The sequence below is a fragment of the Pseudoliparis swirei genome, chromosome 14, assembly GCF_029220125.1.
Source record: "Pseudoliparis swirei isolate HS2019 ecotype Mariana Trench chromosome 14, NWPU_hadal_v1, whole genome shotgun sequence".
Taxonomy (NCBI): Eukaryota; Metazoa; Chordata; class Actinopteri; order Perciformes; family Liparidae; genus Pseudoliparis; species Pseudoliparis swirei.
In genome coordinates this window covers 877506-897505 of record NC_079401.1, presented here as the reverse complement: position 1 = coordinate 897505, position 20000 = coordinate 877506, and the positions used below count along the sequence as shown (strand labels likewise).

General features: G+C 53.8%; 1 protein-coding gene and 1 pseudogene across 2 annotated transcripts in view; one reads left to right on the top strand and one right to left on the bottom strand.

Moving 5' to 3' along the window:
• LOC130204783 (kalirin-like) overlaps window positions 1-4066 on the bottom strand; it is a 6421-nt pseudogene extending 2355 nt beyond the window's left edge.
• LOC130204741 (IQ calmodulin-binding motif-containing protein 1-like) overlaps window positions 3815-20000 on the top strand; it is a 23793-nt gene continuing 7607 nt past the window's right edge. The window contains exons 1-6 of one of the 2 annotated variants that reach the window (XM_056431690.1): window positions 3815-4061; window positions 14532-14792; window positions 18405-18543; window positions 18623-18740; window positions 19436-19511; window positions 19646-19745. In XM_056431690.1, coding sequence (XP_056287665.1) covers window positions 14687-14792; window positions 18405-18543; window positions 18623-18740; window positions 19436-19511; window positions 19646-19745 — 539 coding nt within the window. In that variant the 5' untranslated portion in view covers window positions 3815-4061; window positions 14532-14686. Of the gene's footprint in view, window positions 4062-14531; window positions 14793-18404; window positions 18544-18622; window positions 18741-18843; window positions 18942-19435; window positions 19512-19645; window positions 19746-20000 lie in introns of those variants that run through there. The other variant, XM_056431691.1, reaches the window with a different exon arrangement.

The following is a 20000-nucleotide window of genomic DNA, read 5'->3' as shown; positions in this document are numbered from 1 at the left end:
AGGAGGAAGATGAGGCCCGCTGAGAGGAGGAAGATGAGGCCCGCTGAGAGGAGGAAGATGAGGCCCGCTGAGAGGAGTACTCCAGGAGAGTAGTCCTCCTCTCGCTCTAGCAGGGTCCAGTGGAGCGTCTCCTGTTGGGGGCGGGGCCTCACCTTGGCGGCGTCCTGCTGGAACAGGTGCAGCTGCAGCGCCTGCTCCAGGTGCAGCTTGCGGTCGCTCCAGCTCTGCAGCAGGAGGGTCCGGGCCGCCTGCAGCTGCTGCAGCAGGGCGGAGACCCTCGGCGCCACGCTCTGGAAGTCGGCCCCGCCCGACAGCCAGCTGCCGTGGCTACCGCCGCCCTCGCTGGGGGCGTCGCCCTGAGACGGGCCCAGGCGCATGCGCTGGAGGAGGCTCCGCCCCTCTCGCTCCAGGGAGTCCACTGGGGCCGTGGACACGGCGTTACGGAGGCGAGCGTGTTCCTCCAGCAGCCTGAGGACAACAGCCAATGGGCATGAGGGACGGTCACGTGACACCAGGGGTCAGAGGTTCTCCAGCATCCACAAGATCAGGTGACCAGTAGATCAGGTGACCAGTAGATCAGGTGATCAGTAGATCAGGTGATCAGTAGATCAGGTGATCAATACAGGTGATCATGTGATCAATACATCAGGTGATCATGTGATCATGTGATCAATACATCAGGTGATCATGTGATCAATACATCAGGTGATCATGTGATCACGTGATGGGTGATCAATAACCGCCTGCGGGCCTCCTCGATGTCCTTTGGCTCCGGCATGCGGCTCAGTCCGCCTCCAGCTGCTCCAGCTGGGCCAGCAGCTGCGTGGCGGCGCCGGTGAACTCCTCCAGGCCCAGACGCAGCTCGGTCCACTCCACGTGGTCGTACTCCAGCGAGCCGCCGAGGTCAGAGGTCAGCTGGGAGGGTCGACGAGCCGGGAGAGGCCCTCCACCGACACCAGGCTGGTCTAAAGACAGGAGGATCAGCACAGCGCTGTGCTAGCCGCAGCGCTGTGGCTCCTCCTCTCTGTGGCTCCTCCCCCTGGTACCTCGAAGCTGAGCTTGGCGCTGCCCAGGTTGGTCTTGTGCTTCTGCCAGAACGTGTCGGGCTTGATGAGCAGCGCGGCGTGGACGGAGCAGGAGAAGGACTCCTGCAGCGTGAGCAGCACCGGCTTCACGCTGTCCCACTTACTGCCACGCATGTCCACCACCACCGAGAAGCCCCGCCCACGCACCTCCTCACTGAGGGGAGACGGGGGGGGGGGGAGACAGGTGGACAGAGGGGGAGACAGGTGGACAGAGAGGGAGACAGGTGGTCAGAGAGGGAGACAGGTGGACAGAGAGGGAGACAGGTGGTCAGAGAGTGAGACAGGTGGACAGAGAGGGAGACAGGTGGACAGAGAGGGAGACAGGTGGTCAGAGAGTGAGACAGGTGGACAGAGAGGGAGACAGGTGGACAGAGAGGAGACAGGTGGTCAGAGGGGAGAGAGGAGACAGGTAGACAGAGGGGGAGAGGAGACAGAGAGGAGACAGGTGGACAGAGGGGAGAGGGAGACAGGTAGACAGAGGGGAGAGGAGACAGAGGGAGACAGGTAGACAGAGAGGAGACAGGTGGACAGAGGGGAGAGGAGACAGGTGGACAGAGGGGGGAGAGAGAGACAGGTGGTCAGAGAGGGAGACAGGCGGACAGAGGAGACAGAGAGGGAGACAGGTGGACAGAGAGGGAGACAGGTGGACAGAGAGTGAGACAGGTGGTCAGAGAGGAGACAGGTGGTCAGAGAGTGAGACAGGTGGACAGAGAGGAGACAGGTGGACAGAGAGGGTGAGAGGTGGACAGAGAGGGAGAGGGGTGGACAGAGAGTGAGACAGGTGGACAGAGAGTGAGACAGGTGGACAGAGAGTGAGACGGGTGAACAGAGAGGGTGAGACAGGTGGTCAGAGAGGAGACAGGTGGACAGAGAGTGAGACAGGTGGACAGAGAGTGAGACAGGTGGTCAGAGAGTGAGACAGGTGGACAGAGAGGGTGAGAGGTGGACAGAGAGGGAGACAGGTGGTCAGAGAGTGAGACAGGTGGTCAGAGAGTGAGACAGGTGGTCAGAGAGGGAGACAGGTGGACAGAGAGTGAGACAGGTGGACAGAGGAGACAGGTGGACAGAGAGGGAGACAGGTGGTCAGAGGGGAGAGAGGGAAACAGGTAGACAGAGGGGGGGAGAGGGAGACAGAGAGGGAGACAGGTGGACAGAGGGGGAGAGAGGGAGACAGAGAGGGAGACAGGTGGTCAGAGAGGGAGACAGGTGGTCAGAGAGTGAGACAGGTGGACAGAGAGGGAGACAGGTGGTCAGAGAGGGAGACAGGTGGACAGAGAGGGAGACAGGTGGACAGAGGGGGGGAGAGGGAGACAGAGAGGGAGACAGGTGGACAGAGGGGGAGAGAGGGAGACAGGTAGACAGAGGGGGGAGAGGGAGACAGAGAGGGAGACAGGTAGACAGAGAGGGAGACAGGTGGACAGAGGGGGGAGAGACAGGTAGACAGAGGGAGAGAGAGACAGGTGGTCAGAGGGAGACAGGTGGACAGAGGAGACAGGTGGACAGAGAGTGAGACAGGTGGTCAGAGGAGACAGGTGGTCAGAGGTGAGACAGGTGGTCAGAGAGTGAGACAGGTGGACAGAGAGGGTGAGAGGTGGACAGAGAGGGAGACAGGTGGTCAGAGAGTGAGACAGGTGGTCAGAGAGGGAGACAGGTGGACAGAGAGTGAGACAGGTGGACAGAGAGGAGACAGGTGGACAGAGAGGAGACAGGTGGACAGAGGCGGAGAGAGGGAGACAGGTAGACAGAGGGGGGGAGAGGGAGACAGAGAGGGAGACAGGTGGACAGAGAGGGAGACAGGTGGTCAGAGAGGGAGACAGGTGGTCAGAGAGGGAGACAGGTGGTCAGAGAGGGAGACAGGTAGACAGAGAGGGAGACAGGTGGTCAGAGAGGGAGACAGGTGGTCAGAGAGTGAGACAGGTGGACAGAGAGGGAGACAGGTGGACAGAGAGGGAGACAGGTGGACAGAGGGGGGAGAGAGACAGAGAGGGAGACAGGTGGACAGAGGGGGAGAGAGGGAGACAGGTAGACAGAGGGGGGAGAGGGAGACAGAGAGGGAGACAGGTAGACAGAGAGGGAGACAGGTGGTCAGAGAGGGAGACAGGTGGACAGAGGGGGGAGAGGGAGACAGGTAGACAGAGGGGGGGAGAGAGAGACAGGTGGTCAGAGAGGGAGACAGGTGGACAGAGGGAGACAGGTGGACAGAGAGTGAGACAGGTGGTCAGAGAGGGAGACAGGTGGTCAGAGAGTGAGACAGGTGGACAGAGAGGGAGACAGGTGGACAGAGAGGGAGACAGGTGGTCAGAGAGTGAGACAGGTGGTCAGAGAGGGAGACAGGTGGACAGAGAGGGAGACAGGTGGACAGAGAGTGAGACAGGTGGTCAGAGAGTGAGACAGGTGGTCAGAGAGGGAGACAGGTGGACAGAGAGGGAGACAGGTGGACAGAGAGTGAGACAGGTGGACAGAGAGTGAGACAGGTGGTCAGAGAGGGAGACAGGTGGACAGAGAGTGAGACAGGTGGTCAGAGAGTGAGACAGGTGGTCAGAGAGTGAGACAGGTGGACAGAGAGGGTGAGAGGTGGACAGAGAGGGAGACAGGTGGTCAGAGAGTGAGACAGGTGGTCAGAGAGGGAGACAGGTGGACAGAGAGTGAGACAGGTGGACAGAGAGGGAGACAGGTGGACAGAGGGGGTTACCTGGGTACGGTTGCCAGGTAGGTGACCAGTCGGCTGAGGTCTTCCTGTTTTATTCGATCATGATTGGTTCTGGCAGGAAAGGTCAGGATTGGTCCGCCACGCTTGTCCCGCCCACCTGGAAGAACACAGACCGTTAAACCGGGTCCACAGGACCGGACCGGGTCCACAGGACCGGACCGGGTCCACCTGTGTGCGTCGTACCCGACACGAAGGCCACCTTCTCCCGGAGCACCGTGAGGACGTCGACGGCCCGGACGCACTCGGCTCGACCAGAACCTGAGAGGGTGAGACAGGGAGAACACGTGAGACACGGGGAGAACACGTGAGACACGGGGAGAACACGTGAGACACGGGGAGAACACGTGAGACACGGGGAGAACACGTGAGACACGGGGAGAACACGCGAGACACGGGAGAACACGTGAGACACGGGAGAACACGTGAGACACGGGAGAACACGTGAGACAGGGAGCCGCGAGACACGGGAGAACACGTGAGACAGGGAGAACACGAGACACGGGAGAACACGTGAGACTCGGGAGAACACGAGACACGGGAGAACACGAGACACGGGAGAACACGTGACACGGGAGAACACGTGAGACACGGGAGAACACGCGACACAAGGGGAGAACACGCGATACAGGAGAACACGTGAGACACGGGAGAACACGTGAGACACGGGAGAACACGTGAGACACGGGAGAACACGTGACACACAGGAGAACACGAGACACAGGGAGAACGCGAGACACGGGAGAACACGCGACACGGGAGAACACACGGGGAGAACACGCGAGACACGGGAGAACACGAGACACGGGAGAACACACACGGGAGAACACGCGACACGGGAGAACACGCGACACAGGAGAACACGCGAGACACGGGGAGAACACGCGACACACGGGGAGAACACGCGAGACACGGGGAGAACACGCGACACACGGGGAGAACACGTGACACACGGGGAGAACACGTGACACACGGGGAGAACACGCGACACACGGGGAGAACACGCGAGACACGGGGAGAACACGCGACACACGGGGAGAACACGCGACACACGGGGAGAACACGCGACACACGGGGAGAACACGTGACACACGGGGAGAACACAGACACGGGAGAACACGCGACACACGGGAGAACCACACGAGCAGGAGAACACGTGACACACGGGGAGAACACGTGACACACGGGGAGAACACGCGACACCACGGGAGAACACGCGACACACGGGAGAACACGGGAGAACACGCGACACGGGAGAACACGTGAGGCGGGGAGAACACGTGGACGCAGAGAAGGCTACGTGAGACACGGGGAGAACACGCGACACACGGGAGAACACGACACACGGGGAGAACACGCGACACACGGGGAGAACACGCGAGACACGGGGAGAACACGCGACACACGGGGAGAACACGCGAAACACGGGGAGAACACGCGACACACGGGGAGAACACGTGACACACGGGGAGAACACGCGACACACGGGGAGAACACGCGACACACGGGGAGAACACGAGACACGGGGAGAACACGCGACACGGGGAGAACACGTGAGACACGGGGAGAACACGTGACACACGGGGAGAACACGTGAGACACGGGGAGAACACGCGACACACGGGGAGAACACGCGACACACGGGGAGAACACGTGAGACACGGGGAGAACACGTGAGACACGGGGAGAACACGTGACACACGGGGAGAACCGGGAGAACAGGACACGGAAACGCGACACAGGGAGAACACGTGACACGGGGAGAACACGCGACACACGTGAGACAGGAGAACACGCGCGAGACACGGGAGAACACGTGAGACACGGGAGAACACGCGACACGGGAGAACACGTGACACGGGAGAACACGCAACACACGGGGAGAACACGTGAGACACGGGGAGAACACGTGAGACACGGAGAGAACACGTGACACACGGGGAGAACACGTGAGACACGGGGAGAACACGCGACACACGGGGAGAACACGACCACGACACGGGAGAACACGCGACACACAGGAGAACACGTGAGACACGGGAGAACACGACACAGGAGAACACGCGACACACAGAGAACACGCGACACACGGAGAACACGTGAGACACGGAGAACACGCGACACACGGAGAACACGCGACACACGGGAGAACACGTGAGAACACGCGACACAGGAGAACACGCGACACAGGGAGAACACGTGACACGGGAGAACGCGACACACGGGGAGAACACGCGACACACGGGAGAACACGCGAGACACGGGGAGAACACGCGAGACACGGGAGAACACGCGACACGGGAGAACACGCGACACGGGAGGAGAACACGCGACACGGGAGAACACGTGAGGACACGTGAGAACACGTGAGAACGCGTGAGAACACGCGACACGGGAGAATCGCGACACACGGGAGAACACGCGAGACACGGGAGAACACGTGAGACACGGGAGAACACGTGACACACGGGAGAACACGCGACACAGGGGAGAATCGACACACACGGGAGAACACGAGACACGGGAGAACACGTGACACGGGAGAACACGCGACACGGGAGAACACGTGACACAGGGGAGAACACGAGACACGGGAGAACACGTGACACAGGGGAGAACACGCGAGATCGGGAGAACACGTGAGACATGGGAGAACACGTGACACACGGGAGAACACAGCGAGACACGGGAGAACACGCGACACGGGAGAACACGCGAGACACGGGAGAACACGTGACACACGGGGAGAACACGCGAGACACGGGAGAACACGTGACACACGGAGAACACGCGAGATCGGGAGAACACGTGAGACACGGGAGAACACGTGACACGGCGAGAACACGAGACACGGGAGAACACGCGACACAGGAGAACCTGCGAGACGGGAGAACACGCGACACACACGGGAGAACACGCGACACGGGGAGAACACGCGACACACGGGGAGAACACGCGACACACGGGGAGAACACGTGACACACGGGGAGAACACGTGACACACGGGGAGAACACGTGACACACGGGGAGAACACGTTGTTGTGCACCGACAGATATGCTAGAGAGGTGCAGGTCATTTATGTTCGCTTTCTCTCATTCCAGGCTTCCTGATTGTTTTCACCTGTCATCACACCTGTCTCCTATGCTCATCAGTGTCAGCCCCGCCCCTGATTGGTCCCACCTGTGTCTTGTTACCATGTGCTTAAATTGCCCTGTCTCCCAGTGTTCCTTGTCAGTTCGTCTGGTCTTTTGCCATGATCAGGTCATGTTGTGCTCTTGAAAAGTTTTTGATCCCTCACTACGTGAGCGCTTTCATTTGTTCACTGCAGGACCGGAAAATAAAGTACTTACAAATACTTTATCTCTGTCTCCCGGGTCGTGCAATTGGGTCCTACTTCCTAAGTGTCTGAGATCGTAACAGAGCGAACTGACCACATTATGGACCCAGCCGACCCAAGAACGCTTCACGCCGCTCTGTCGGTACAGGGCGTGACGATTTTCATCACGAGGAAAAACTGGACAAAGTCAGCCGGAAATACAAGAGCTGAGAGGACGCCAGGCGGGGTTCAGGAAGAATTATCTACACAGATGCAACAACTGGTTGCCCAAATGAATAATTTTTCACTCATCAACAGACTGCTCCTCCGGTGACGTCATCCACAGCTGAGAATTTGCCTGTCAATACTCCAGCTGACGACCCAGGTCAGGCTGTTTCCTCCCGTTACGGCTGGCTCTTCCGGAGAGATTTTTCGGAGACTCTTCGTATTGCAGAGCCTTTCTGGTACAGTGTGATCTGCATTTTCAACACAACCCAGCAGCTTTTTTATCTGAGCATGGTAAAGTGGCGTTTATTGTGTCTCATTTAACGGGAAGAGCTGCAGCCTGGGCTACTGCAGAATGGTCTAGAGACACCGAACTATGTTACTCATTGGCGATTTCATAGAGACTATGAGGCGCATTTTGACCACTCATCGCCTGCTACGGAGGCCAGCAGAAGACTGTTTCAAATCGTCAGCTCAACCGTCAGGTGGTTGATTATGCCATCGAGTTTCGTACAGCAGCAGCGGACAGCGGATGGAATGTTCCGGCTCTTCGTGACGCCTTCATGACAGGACTTTCGGAACCGATAAAGGACCAGCTGGCTCCACTGGAACACCCGGGATCTGGAATCCCTCATCGCTGTGGCCATCCGGATCGATAACCGTCTTCGGAAAGAGAGGAGCGTCGACGCAACCGAGATGTTATTCCCAGCTTCCAGAATTCGCCTCGGAGGGTCGCCGCCAGCGGAGGATTTCCAGCTCATGTTACGGACCATCTGAGGACTACACTTCCGAATGACTCCGGTGAACCCATGCAGCTTGGAAGAACCAGGCTTTCTCTGGAGGAGAGGCAGCGCCGTCTGGAGGGTTGCTGTTTCTACTGCGGCCAGCGGGTCATCAACTCGCTTCATGCCGGGAAAAGATCGTGCTCACCAGTCAAAGGAGGCTGGTGAGCAAGTTTCCGCAGACTTCCCTCCTCGACCTGTTACTCAGGTAGACATTTGTATTAACAATCAGACCATTGACCAGGGTGTGTTAATAGACTCAGGGGCTGACGAAAGCCTTATAGACTGGGGCCTAGTCAAACAGCTAAAATAAAAATGTCCGCTATCTCATCCTGTTAGTGCCAGTGCCTTAGGCGCTTGTTGTTCACAGTTACCCATTGCACTGAGCCCATACAGATTACTATAAATAAGGACCATACCGAGCATGCAATTTCATATTTTTGAGTCGACTCAGCACCCGATTATTTTGGGGTTTCCTTGGTTGAAGATCCACAATCCTCACATAGACTGGCCTTCAGGAAAGTTAAGGAATGGGGAGAGGATTGTAAGGGCAGGTGTAAACTTTCGCAACCTGTTAATGCACCAACAGACTCTAGTAGGATCATTATAGATCACCTGACTATCCTGATCTACACAAGGTACCTTCCTGTTACCATGATTTAAAGAAGCGTTTAACAAGTCTAAAGCCTTGTCGCTACCTCCTCACCGAGATTTTGACTGTCCCATTGATCTCTTACAGGAGCCCCATTCCCAAGGGAGACTTTACTCGATTTCGAGACCTGAGAGAACAGCAATGGATGAATACATCTCCTCTTCACTCAAATCAGGGATTATCCGTCCTTCATCGTCTCCAGCGGGCGGATTCTTTGTGGGAAAGAAAGACGGGTCTCTGAGACCTTGCATAGACTACAGTCCACTAAATGACATTACGGTGAAGAACCGCTATCCTCTGCCACTCATGTCATCTGCTTTTGAACTGCTTCAACGGCCAAGATATTCACCAAGTTGGATTTAAGAAATGCATATCACTTGGTTAGAATAAAACAAGGGGATGAGTGGAAGCTGGATTCAACACTCAGAATGGTCACTATGAGTACTTGGTAATGCCTTTTGGACTGTGCAATGCACCGGCTGTTTTCAAGCTTTTGTGAATGAGGTTTTGGAATTCTTGAATATTTCAGTGTTTGTGTATCTGGATGACATACTGATTTTCTCCCCAGGCGCTAAATCTCATGTTAACCATGTCCGCCAAGTTTTGCAGAAACTACTGGATAATCAGCTATATGTCAAGGCAGAGAAGTGCGAGTTCCACACAGAAGAGGTGTCTTTCTTAGGATACATAGTCTCACCTAATCATATCCAAATGGATCCTGCGAAAGTCAGTGCAGTATCCCAGTGGCCCACACCAGTTGCGATTGTAAAGGTTCAGCAGTTCCTAGGATTTGCTAACTTCTATAGGAAGTTTATTAGGAATTTCAGTTCTGTTGCTGCTCCTCTGCATGTTCTGACTTCTCCTAAGGTTCCTTCAAGTGGACCCCCAGGCGGATCTTGCTTTCAAACTTCTCAGAGATAGATTCACATCAGCTCCCATACTCACCATTCCAGATCCCCAGCGCCAGTTTATGGTCGAGGTGGATGCTTCCAATGAGGAATTGGAGGAGTACTGTCTCAACGTTCTGCAGAAGACAACAAGATGCATCCATGTGCTTACCTGTCGCGGAAGTTGACAACGGCAGAGCGGAATTATGGCGTGAAACAAGGAATTGTTAGCTGTAAAAGCTGCCCTCGAGGAATGGAGACACTGGCTGGAGGTGCAGAGCAACCGTTTTAGTCTGGACAGATCACAAGAATCTAGAATATATAAGAAAGGCTAAGCGTCTCAACTCCCGTCAGGCCAGGTGGACACTTTTCTTTAGTAGATTCAACTTCACACTCTCTTTTCGTCCCGGTCTCAGAATCAAAACCCGATGCTTTGTCTCGTCTTTACGATTCCGCACCACTTGCGGTAGAGCCCGAGACCAGCCTTCCACTTAACGGGTGATCGGGCCTTTTCCTGGCAAGTGGAGTCAGGCGTTAAAGAGGCAAATGTCATGAATCCAGCGCCTAGCGAGTGTCCCAACAATCTGCTGTTTGTTCCTGAGGCTCTTCACTCCAAGGTCATCCACTGGGCTCACTCATCTGTGCTTTCGTGCCATCCGGGAGTAGCAAGAACAATGTTCAGGATTCAACAACGTTTCTGGTGGCCATCCATGAAGAAAAATGTGGCCGAGTATGTAGCGGCTTGTCCGGTGTGTGCGTGTAATAAGACCTCATCTCAAGTTAAGATGGGCTTGCTCCAGCCGCTGCCGATTCCCCATCGTCCTTGGTCACACATTTCGATGGATTTTGTGACAGGATTTCCCTCATCCAGAGGCAAGACTACGGTTCTAACAGTGGTTGATCGATTTTCAAAATGGCTCACTTCATCCCATTGACCAAGCTTCCCTCTGCCAAAGTCACCGCAGAGGTCATGATGAATCACGTATTCAGGATCCATGGATTCCCTAATGACATTGTTTCCGACAGGGGTCCACAATTCATTTCCGCCTTCTGGAAAGAGTTTTGTCGACTCATAGGTGCCACCGTCAGCCTGTCATCAGGATATCACCCTCAGTCAAATGGACAGTCGGGGCGTCTGAACCAAGAACTAGAGACTACGCTCGTTGTCTCGTCTCCCGAACCAGACCACCTGGGTGACCACCACACATGGGTCGAGGTTGCCCACAATACCCTTCCTACGGCGGCCACAGGTCTCTCTCCATTCCATTGTGTCAATGGTTTCCAGCCTCCACTTTTCCTAACAACGAGGAAGAGGTGATGGTTCCATCGGCACATGCCATGATCAGGCGTTGTCGCAGAGTTTGGGCTGGTGCTCGCCAGTCTCTTCTCCAGTTCAGCTCGGATGAAGGCTGTTCGGACGTTCATCGCAGGGTCGCTCCCTCCTACAGTCCAGGCCAAAGGTTTGGCTCTCTACCAAAGACTTACCACTCCATGTCGCCTCAAAGAAACTGGCTCCGAGATTTGTGGGTCCGTTTCCAGTGTCCAGAGTCATCAACCCGGCGTCGATGCGCTTGCAACTCCCAGGACCTTGAGAGTGCACCCAACGTTTCACGTTAGTAGAATCAAGCGGTGTGTGAGCACACTTGTTCCCGCCTCAAGCCCCTCCACCGCCCCAGTTCTTTGAAGGGGTGGCGTTTACAAGGTCCGTAAGCTACTGGAGGTCCGTAATAGGGAGGGCAAGCAATTCCTGGTAGACTGGAAGGGTTACGGTCCTGAGGCTAGAAGCTGGATAGCTGCTTCATTTATCGTAGACAAGACTCTTATCCACGACTTTTACAATCAGCCTGGGCCATCAGGAGTTGGCCCTAGAGGTACTGTTGTGCACCGACAGATATGCTAGAGAGGTTCAGGTCATTTATGTTCGCTTTCTCTCATTCCAGGCTTCCTGATTGTTTTCACCTGTCATCACACCTGTCTCCTATGCTCATCAGTGTCAGCCCCGCCCCTGATTGGTCCCACCTGTGTCTTGTTACCATGTGCTTAAATTGCCCTGTCTCCCAGTGTTCCTTGTCAGTTCGTCTGGTCTTTTGCCATGATCAGGTCGGGTTATGTTGTGCTCTTGAAAAGTTTTTGATCCCTCACTACGTAGGCGCTTTCATTTGTTCACTGCAGAACCGAAAAATAAAGTACTTACAAATACTTTATCTCTGTCTCCCGGGTCGTGCAATTGGGTCCTACTTCCTAAGTGTCTGAGATCGTAACACACGTGATGTCCAGGTAAGTGTGGCAGCTGCTTCACAGTTTCCTAAATTCACCTTTTTCTCCTGAAACCTGCTCGTCTCAGCATCCTGTTGCTACGGTTACGTTACACTTTAATTAGGACAGTTTCCCACTTGGGATTTTAATTGACATCCGTTGTCCAATCAGAAGCCAGTATTATGTGATCACGTCTGAATACACTAATAATACAATACTTCTCATGTGAGATTATATATCACCTCCAAACACATGAACGCACACGCACACATGCACACACACACATGCACACACACGCGCACACACATGCACACACACACATATGCACACACACACACATGCACAACATGCACACACACACATATGCACACACACACACACATATGCACACACACACATACGCACACACACACTAATAACCAAGCAGGCCTTCCCACAATCCTCCTTGGTAGGACCCTCCAACCCCAATACACACTCTTGCACGCACACACACTAATGGGCATAGGGATGCTGACACACACACACACACACTCACACACACACACACTCTGAGTCAATGGGCGGATGTGGAGCATCATCAGCAGCTCCCTCTACACACACGCGCGTGCGCAGGCACACTCACGCACACGCACACACCCTACCTGCCGTGGCCAGGCCGTCCGGGCCCGCGTCTCCTCCTCCATCTACCGAATTCATCCTCCCTCCTCCTCCTCCTCCTCCTCCTCCTCCTCCGCCGCCGCCGCCTCGCGCTGCCTCCTCCGTTATCCCGTCGGTCGCTCCGGTGCTCTCCTGCCTACCCGCGCATCGCTGCGGGTTTACATCAGATCGGTCCGACGGACGCACGGATGTGTTCCGGTCCTCCCGGTACCGATCAGTCCGTTACTGCTGCATCCTCCTCGGCTGAGCCTCGACAGTCCTCCCCCTCCTCCTCCTCCTCCTCCACCTCCTTCCCCTCACGTTTCCGTGATCCCGTGCAGCATCATATCACGTCACCGTTACCGCTCCCGTTCTTCCAGCCCCGGTGTGTCCGTCTCTCCTCCTGCCAGGCCGGGCAGCGACGCTCGGTTGCTCGGTGTGTGTGTGTGTGTGTGTGTGTGTGTGCAGGTGTGTGTGTGTGTGTGTGTGTGTGTGAGAGCACGCAGGCGCACGGGAGAGAGAGGGGCGCTGTGCACGAGGGCTGCAGCAGCTGCTGCACCCCCCCCCCCCCCCCGTTACTATCAGTACCGTTAATGAGGAGCATAATTTACATTATAGTTTATTATATAATTGTATCGTAATTATATCATGTTTTCAGTTTTAATAATATTTGTTAGGATCTTTTTATTTATTTATTGTTTAATTTTTATTGTTTATATGAATTATTTTACATTATATTGTAATTTCACTATAGTATAATATATTAATTTGTTTATTACATCATTTATTATATTATATTATTTTACATTATATCGTATTTTTGTTATAGTATATATACATTATAGTTTATTATTGTATTATTTCATATTATATTTTATGTGTACGTGAATAATTATTGTGAAAGTTTGAGTATAATTCAAATCACATGAGCTTTTATTTTATTTCTTAATAATAAGGATTTTGAACAAATGTATTAATAACTAATATTTTAAGAAACAACCAGAGGAAGGAAGCTGACTGAATAAAGCTGCAGCGCCACTTAGTGGTCAGACCAAGCAACAGCAGCCTGAACCACTGGAGAGGGCTCTATTTATTGATTGTTAATATTATGATATAACCCTTTATTTATAAACAAGGTTTTCTTTATCATTTCAAATAGTTAATTTATATGTATGACTGTTGATGTCACGTGAATGTTTTATATTATGATAAAGACAGGTACAGACAGACAGGTGAGGGACAGACAGACAGGTACAGACAGACAGGTGAGGGACAGACAGGTACAGACAGACAGGTGCAGACAGACAGGTGAGGGACAGACAGGTACAGACAGACAGGTACAGACAGACAGGTGAGGGACAGACAGGTGAGAGACAGACAGGTACAGACAGACAGGTGAGGGACAGACAGGTACAGACAGACAGGTGAGGGACAGACAGGTACAGACAGACAGGCGAGGGACAGACAGGCAGGTACAGACAGACAGGTACAGACAGACAGGTGAGGGACAGACAGGTACAGACAGACAGGCGAGGGACAGACAGGCAGGTACAGACAGACAGATGAGGGACAGACAGGTACAGACAGACAGGTGAGGGACAGACAGGTGAGAGACAGACAGATACAGACAGGTACAGACAGACAGACAGACAGACAGGTGAGAGACAGACAGGTAGTCGACCTCCTTCAGACAGACAGACAGGTGAGAGACAGACAGGTACAGACAGACAGGTACAGACAGAGACAGGCAGGTTAAACACATTTTTATAAAATATTGAACTTTTTAAGACCGTTTTATTTCATTAATATATGATACTAATATATTATTTATACTATTCACTAATAATTGGTTTTCTCGTGTATGTTTTATTTTTAATTATTTATTGTATTCATTGATTTTTAAATCTATTTTAGTGTAAATCATTTTGATTGAATAAAGATGTACTTAAGTTTAATTCCGTTCTTCCCCTGCGCTTTGGTGCAGAGGGCGGCGACGCGGTGGTCGCACCGTGATGACGTCACGACGTCGCGTTGCCGTAACAACAAGGACAGCGTCGCTGCTACAAGCTAACCGAGCGCGAGGCGACGCACTGTCTTCAGTTGGTGGAGGAGAAGAAGGAGAAAAAGGAGGTGAAGCTGATGGAGGAGGTGAAGCAGGAGGTGACGGAGCTCAGGAGGCAGCTGGAGGAGGAGGAGGAGCTGGACCCGGAGCAGAGAGTCCGGGTCCTGAACCGCGGCTTAACCAGTGAGGCCTGCGGAAAGATCCAGAACCTGTCTGTCTGCACCTGTCTGCCTGCACCTGTCTGTCTGCACCTGTCTGTCTGCACCTGTCTGCCTGCACCTGTCTGTCTGCACCTGTCTGTCTGCACCTGTCTGTCTGCACCTGTCTGCCTGCACCTGTCTGTCTGCACCTGTCTGCCTGCACCTGTCTGTCTGCACCTGTCTGCCTGTACCTGTCTGTCTGCACCTGTCTGCCTGTACCTGCACCTGTCTGCCTGTACCTGTCTGTCTGCACCTGTCTGCCTGCACCTGTCTGTCTGCACCTGTCTGTCTGCACCTGTCTGTCTGCACCTGTCTGCCTGCACCTGTCTGCCTGTACCTGTCTGTCTGCACCTGTCTGTCTGCACCTGTCTGCCTGCACCTGTCTGCCTGTACCTGTCTGCCTGCACCTGTTTGTCTGCACCTGTCTGTCTGCACCAGTCTGCCTGCACCTGTCTGTCTGCACCTGTCTGTCTGCACCTGTCTGCCTGTACCTGTCTGCCTGCACCTGTCTGTCTGCACCTGTCTGCCTGCACCTGTCTGTCTGCACCTGTCTGCCTGTACCTGTCTGTACATGTCTGTCTGTACCTGTCTGTCTGCACCTGTCTACCTGTCTGTCTGCACCTGTCTGTACCTACCTGTCTGTTCCTCACCTGTCTGTACCTACCTGTCTGTTCCTCACCTGTCGGTCTGTACCTACCTGTCTGTTCCTCACCTGTCTGCCTGTACCTACCTGTCTGTTCCTCACCTGTCTGTCTGTACCTACCTGTCTGTTCCTCACCTGTCTGTCTGTACCTACCTGTCTGTTCCTCACCTGTCTGCCTGTACCTACCTGTCTGTTCCTCACCTGTCTGCCTGTACCTACCTGTCTGTTCCTCACCTGTCTGTCTGTACCTACCTGTCTGTTCCTCACCTGTCGGTCTGTACCTACCTGTCTGTTCCTCACCTGTCTGTTCCTCACATGTCTGTCTGTACCTACCTGTCTGTTCCTCACCTGTCTGTCTGTACCTACCTGTCTGTTCCTCACCTGTCTGTCTGTACCTACCTGTCTGTTCCTCACCTGTCTGTCTGTACCTACCTGTCTGTTCCTCACCTGCCGGTCTGTACCTACCTGTCTGTTCCTCACCTGTCTGTCTGTTCCTCACCTGTCTGTTCCTCACCTGTCAGTCTGTACCTACCTGTCTGTTCCTCACCTGTCGGTCTGTACCTACCTGTCTGTTCCTCACCTGTCTGTATGTACCTACCTGTCTGTTCCTCACCTGTCTGTCTGTACCTACCTGTCTGTTCCTCACCTGTCTGTCTGTACCTACCTGTCTGTTCCTCACCTGTCTGCCTGTACCTACCTGTCTGTTCCTCACCTGTCTGTCTGTACCTACCTGTCTGTCTGTACCTACCTGTCTGTTCCTCACCTGTAGGTCTGTACCTACCTGTCTGTTCCTCACCTGTCGGTCTGTACCTACCTGTCTGTTCCTCACCTGTCTGTCTGTACCTACCTGTCTGTTCCTCACCTGTCTGTCTGTACCTACCTGTCTGTTCCTCACCTGTCTGCCTGTACCTACCTGTCTGTTCCTCACCTGTCTGCCTGTACCTACCTGTCTGTTCCTCACCTGTCTGTCTGTACCTACCTGTCTGTTCCTCACCTGTCTGTCTGTACCTACCTGTCTGTTCCTCACCTGTCTGTCTGTACCTACCTGTCTGTCTGTACCTACCTGTCTGTTCCTCACCTGTAGGTCTGTACCTACCTGTCTGTTCCTCACCTGTAGGTCTGTACCTACCTGTCTGTTCCTCACCTGTCTGTCTGTACCTACCTGTCTGCCTGCACCTGTCTGCCTGCACCTGTCTGTCTGCACCTGTCTGTCTGCACCTGTCTGTCTGCACCTGTCTGCCTGCACCTGTCTGTCTGCACCTGTCTGTCTGCACCTGTCTGCCTGTACCTGTCTGTCTGCACCTGTCTGTCTGCACCTGTCTGCCTGCACCTGTCTGCCTGCACCTGTTTGTCTGCACCTGTCTGTCTGCACCAGTCTGCCTGCACCTGTCTGTCTGCACCTGTCTGTCTGCACCTGTCTGCCTGTACCTGTCTGCCTGCACCTGTCTGTCTGCACCTGTCTGCCTGCACCTGTCTGCCTGCACCTGTCTGTCTGCACCTGTCTGCCTGTACCTGTCTGTACATGTCTGTCTGTACCTGTCTGTCTGCACCTGTCTACCTGTCTGTCTGCACCTGTCTGTACCTACCTGTCTGTTCCTCACCTGTCTGTACCTACCTGTCTGTTCCTCACCTGTCGGTCTGTACCTACCTGTCTGTTCCTCACCTGTCTGCCTGTACCTACCTGTCTGTTCCTCACCTGTCTGCCTGTACCTACCTGTCTGTTCCTCACCTGTCTGTCTGTACCTACCTGTCTGTTCCTCACCTGTCGGTCTGTACCTACCTGTCTGTTCCTCACCTGTCTGTTCCTCACATGTCTGTCTGTACCTACCTGTCTGTTCCTCACCTGTCTGTCTGTACCTACCTGTCTGTTCCTCACCTGTCTGTCTGTACCTACCTGTCTGTTCCTCACCTGTCTGTCTGTACCTACCTGTCTGTTCCTCACCTGTCTGTACCTACCTGTCTGTTCCTCACCTGTCTGTCTGTTCCTCACCTGTCTGTTCCTCACCTGTCAGTCTGTACCTACCTGTCTGTTCCTCACCTGTCGGTCTGTACCTACCTGTCTGTTCCTCACCTGTCTGTATGTACCTACCTGTCTGTTCCTCACCTGTCTGTCTGTACCTACCTGTCTGTTCCTCACCTGTCTGTCTGTACCTACCTGTCTGTTCCTCACCTGTCTGCCTGTACCTACCTGTCTGTTCCTCACCTGTCTGTCTGTACCTACCTGTCTGTTCCTCACCTGTCTGTCTGTACCTACCTGTCTGTCTGTACCTACCTGTCTGTTCCTCACCTGTAGGTCTGTACCTACCTGTCTGTTCCTCACCTGTAGGTCTGTACCTACCTGTCTGTTCCTCACCTGTCTGTCTGTACCTACCTGTCTGTTCCTCACCTGTCTGTCTGTACCTACCTGTCTGTTCCTCACCTGTCTGCCTGTACCTACCTGTCTGTTCCTCACCTGTCTGCCTGTACCTACCTGTCTGTTCCTCACCTGTCTGTCTGTACCTACCTGTCTGTTCCTCACCTGTCTGTCTGTACCTACCTGTCTGTTCCTCACCTGTCTGTCTGTACCTACCTGTCTGTCTGTACCTACCTGTCTGTTCCTCACCTGTAGGTCTGTACCTACCTGTCTGTTCCTCACCTGTAGGTCTGTACCTACCTGTCTGTTCCTCACCTGTCTGTCTGTACCTACCTGTCTGTTCCTCACCTGTCTGTCTGTACCTACCTGTCTGTTCCTCACCTGTCTGTCTGTACCTACCTGTCTGTTCCTCACCTGTCGGTCTGTACCTACCTGTCTGTTCCTCACCTGTCTGTCTGTACCTACCTGTCTGTTCCTCACCTGTCTGTCTGTACCTACCTGTCTGTTCCTCACCTGTCGGTCTGTACCTACCTGTCTGTTCCTCACCTGTCGGTCTGTACTCTGTACCTACCTGTCTGTCTGTACCTGTCTGCCCTCAGAGGCGCTGCAGACAGACGGCGGTGCGTCCCGCTTGTATCTGACCGGCGTCCTGAGCCACTGCGTCCTGCTCCTGTCTCAGGCTCCCAGAATGCAACGGGGCAGCTGGGACGCCGCTGCCACGCTGGCCCAGCTCACCAGGTACGCTCTGGCCTGTCTGTGTCCCTACCTGTCTGTCCATGAACCTGTCTGTCCATGAACCTGTCTGTCCGTCTGTCAGTTCCTGTTGCATCAAGGTGCATCCTGGGAGACACTCGGAGGCCTTTCATAGGTTGTTCCTGCCTTCACTCATGGACGGCCTCCTCTCATTGGCCAGTCAGCTGATAAGGCGGGCAGAGGTGAGATGATGCCCTCCTCCTCCTCCCCCCCTCCTCTAAACCAGGGGTGCTCACACTTGGGGGGGGGGGGGGGGGGTGCAAGTGACTTTTTTTGCTCCGTCTCCATGCGCACTCTGCGACGCGCGAGACAGAGAGCCGAGAAGTGTCAACGCGACACGTAGAGACAGAATGACACGCTGCTGGAGAGACGCCCAACAGACGGTTAGTTTAATACAAGAACAAAGACGTCTCGAGAGAACATTTACTTCTTTTTTTTATGTCATGCGATCTACCAATACTACCGTAACGATCTACCAATACTACCTTAACGATCTACCAATACTACCGTAACGATCTACCAATACTACCGTAACGATCTACAATTACTACCTTTAACGATCTACCAATACTACCTTAACGATCTACCAATACTACCGTAACGATCTACCAATACTACCTTAACGATCTACCATACTACGCCGCGATCGACTGGTAGGTCACGATCGACGTGTTGAGCACCTGATCGAGACACTTTAACGCAGAAAAAAACTAACTTTTAGTGTCAAATTGTCTGTCTCTCTGTCTCTCTCTCTGTCTCTCTGTCTCTCTCTCTCTCTCTCTCTCTCTGTCTCTCTCTCTGTCTCTGTCTCTCTCTCTGTCTCTCTCTACCTGTCTGTCTCTCTCTCTCTGTCTCTCTCTACCTGTCTGTCTCTCAGGGCCTGTCTCTCTTCAGGAAGGTGATGGACTCAGTGGGCTGGCTGCTCAGATCTCACACCTGTCTCACCACCCAGGGTCCGTCTTCTTGATCACTCTATTGATGAAGATAGTCCCTCAAGGTTCTCTTGGGTCCCTAAAGAGAACCTTGAGGGACTAGAGGTTCTCTAGAGGTTCTCTAACGTTCTCTAACGGGCCCTCTGCGTCTCCAGTCCTCAGCTCTTTCCACTACGAGCTGATCCAGATGTGTGATGATGTCACTGTGTCTCTGCTCTGTGTCCAGATGTGGACTCAGAGCTGCACAGCCAGCAGGTACACACTCACACACACAGACACACACACACACACACACACACACACACACACACACACACACACACACACACACACACACACACACACACACACACACACACACACACACACACAGACACACACACAGACACACACACACACACACACACACAGACACACACAGACACACAGACACACACAGACACACATACACACACACACAGACACACACACAGACACACACACACACACACACAGACACACACACACACA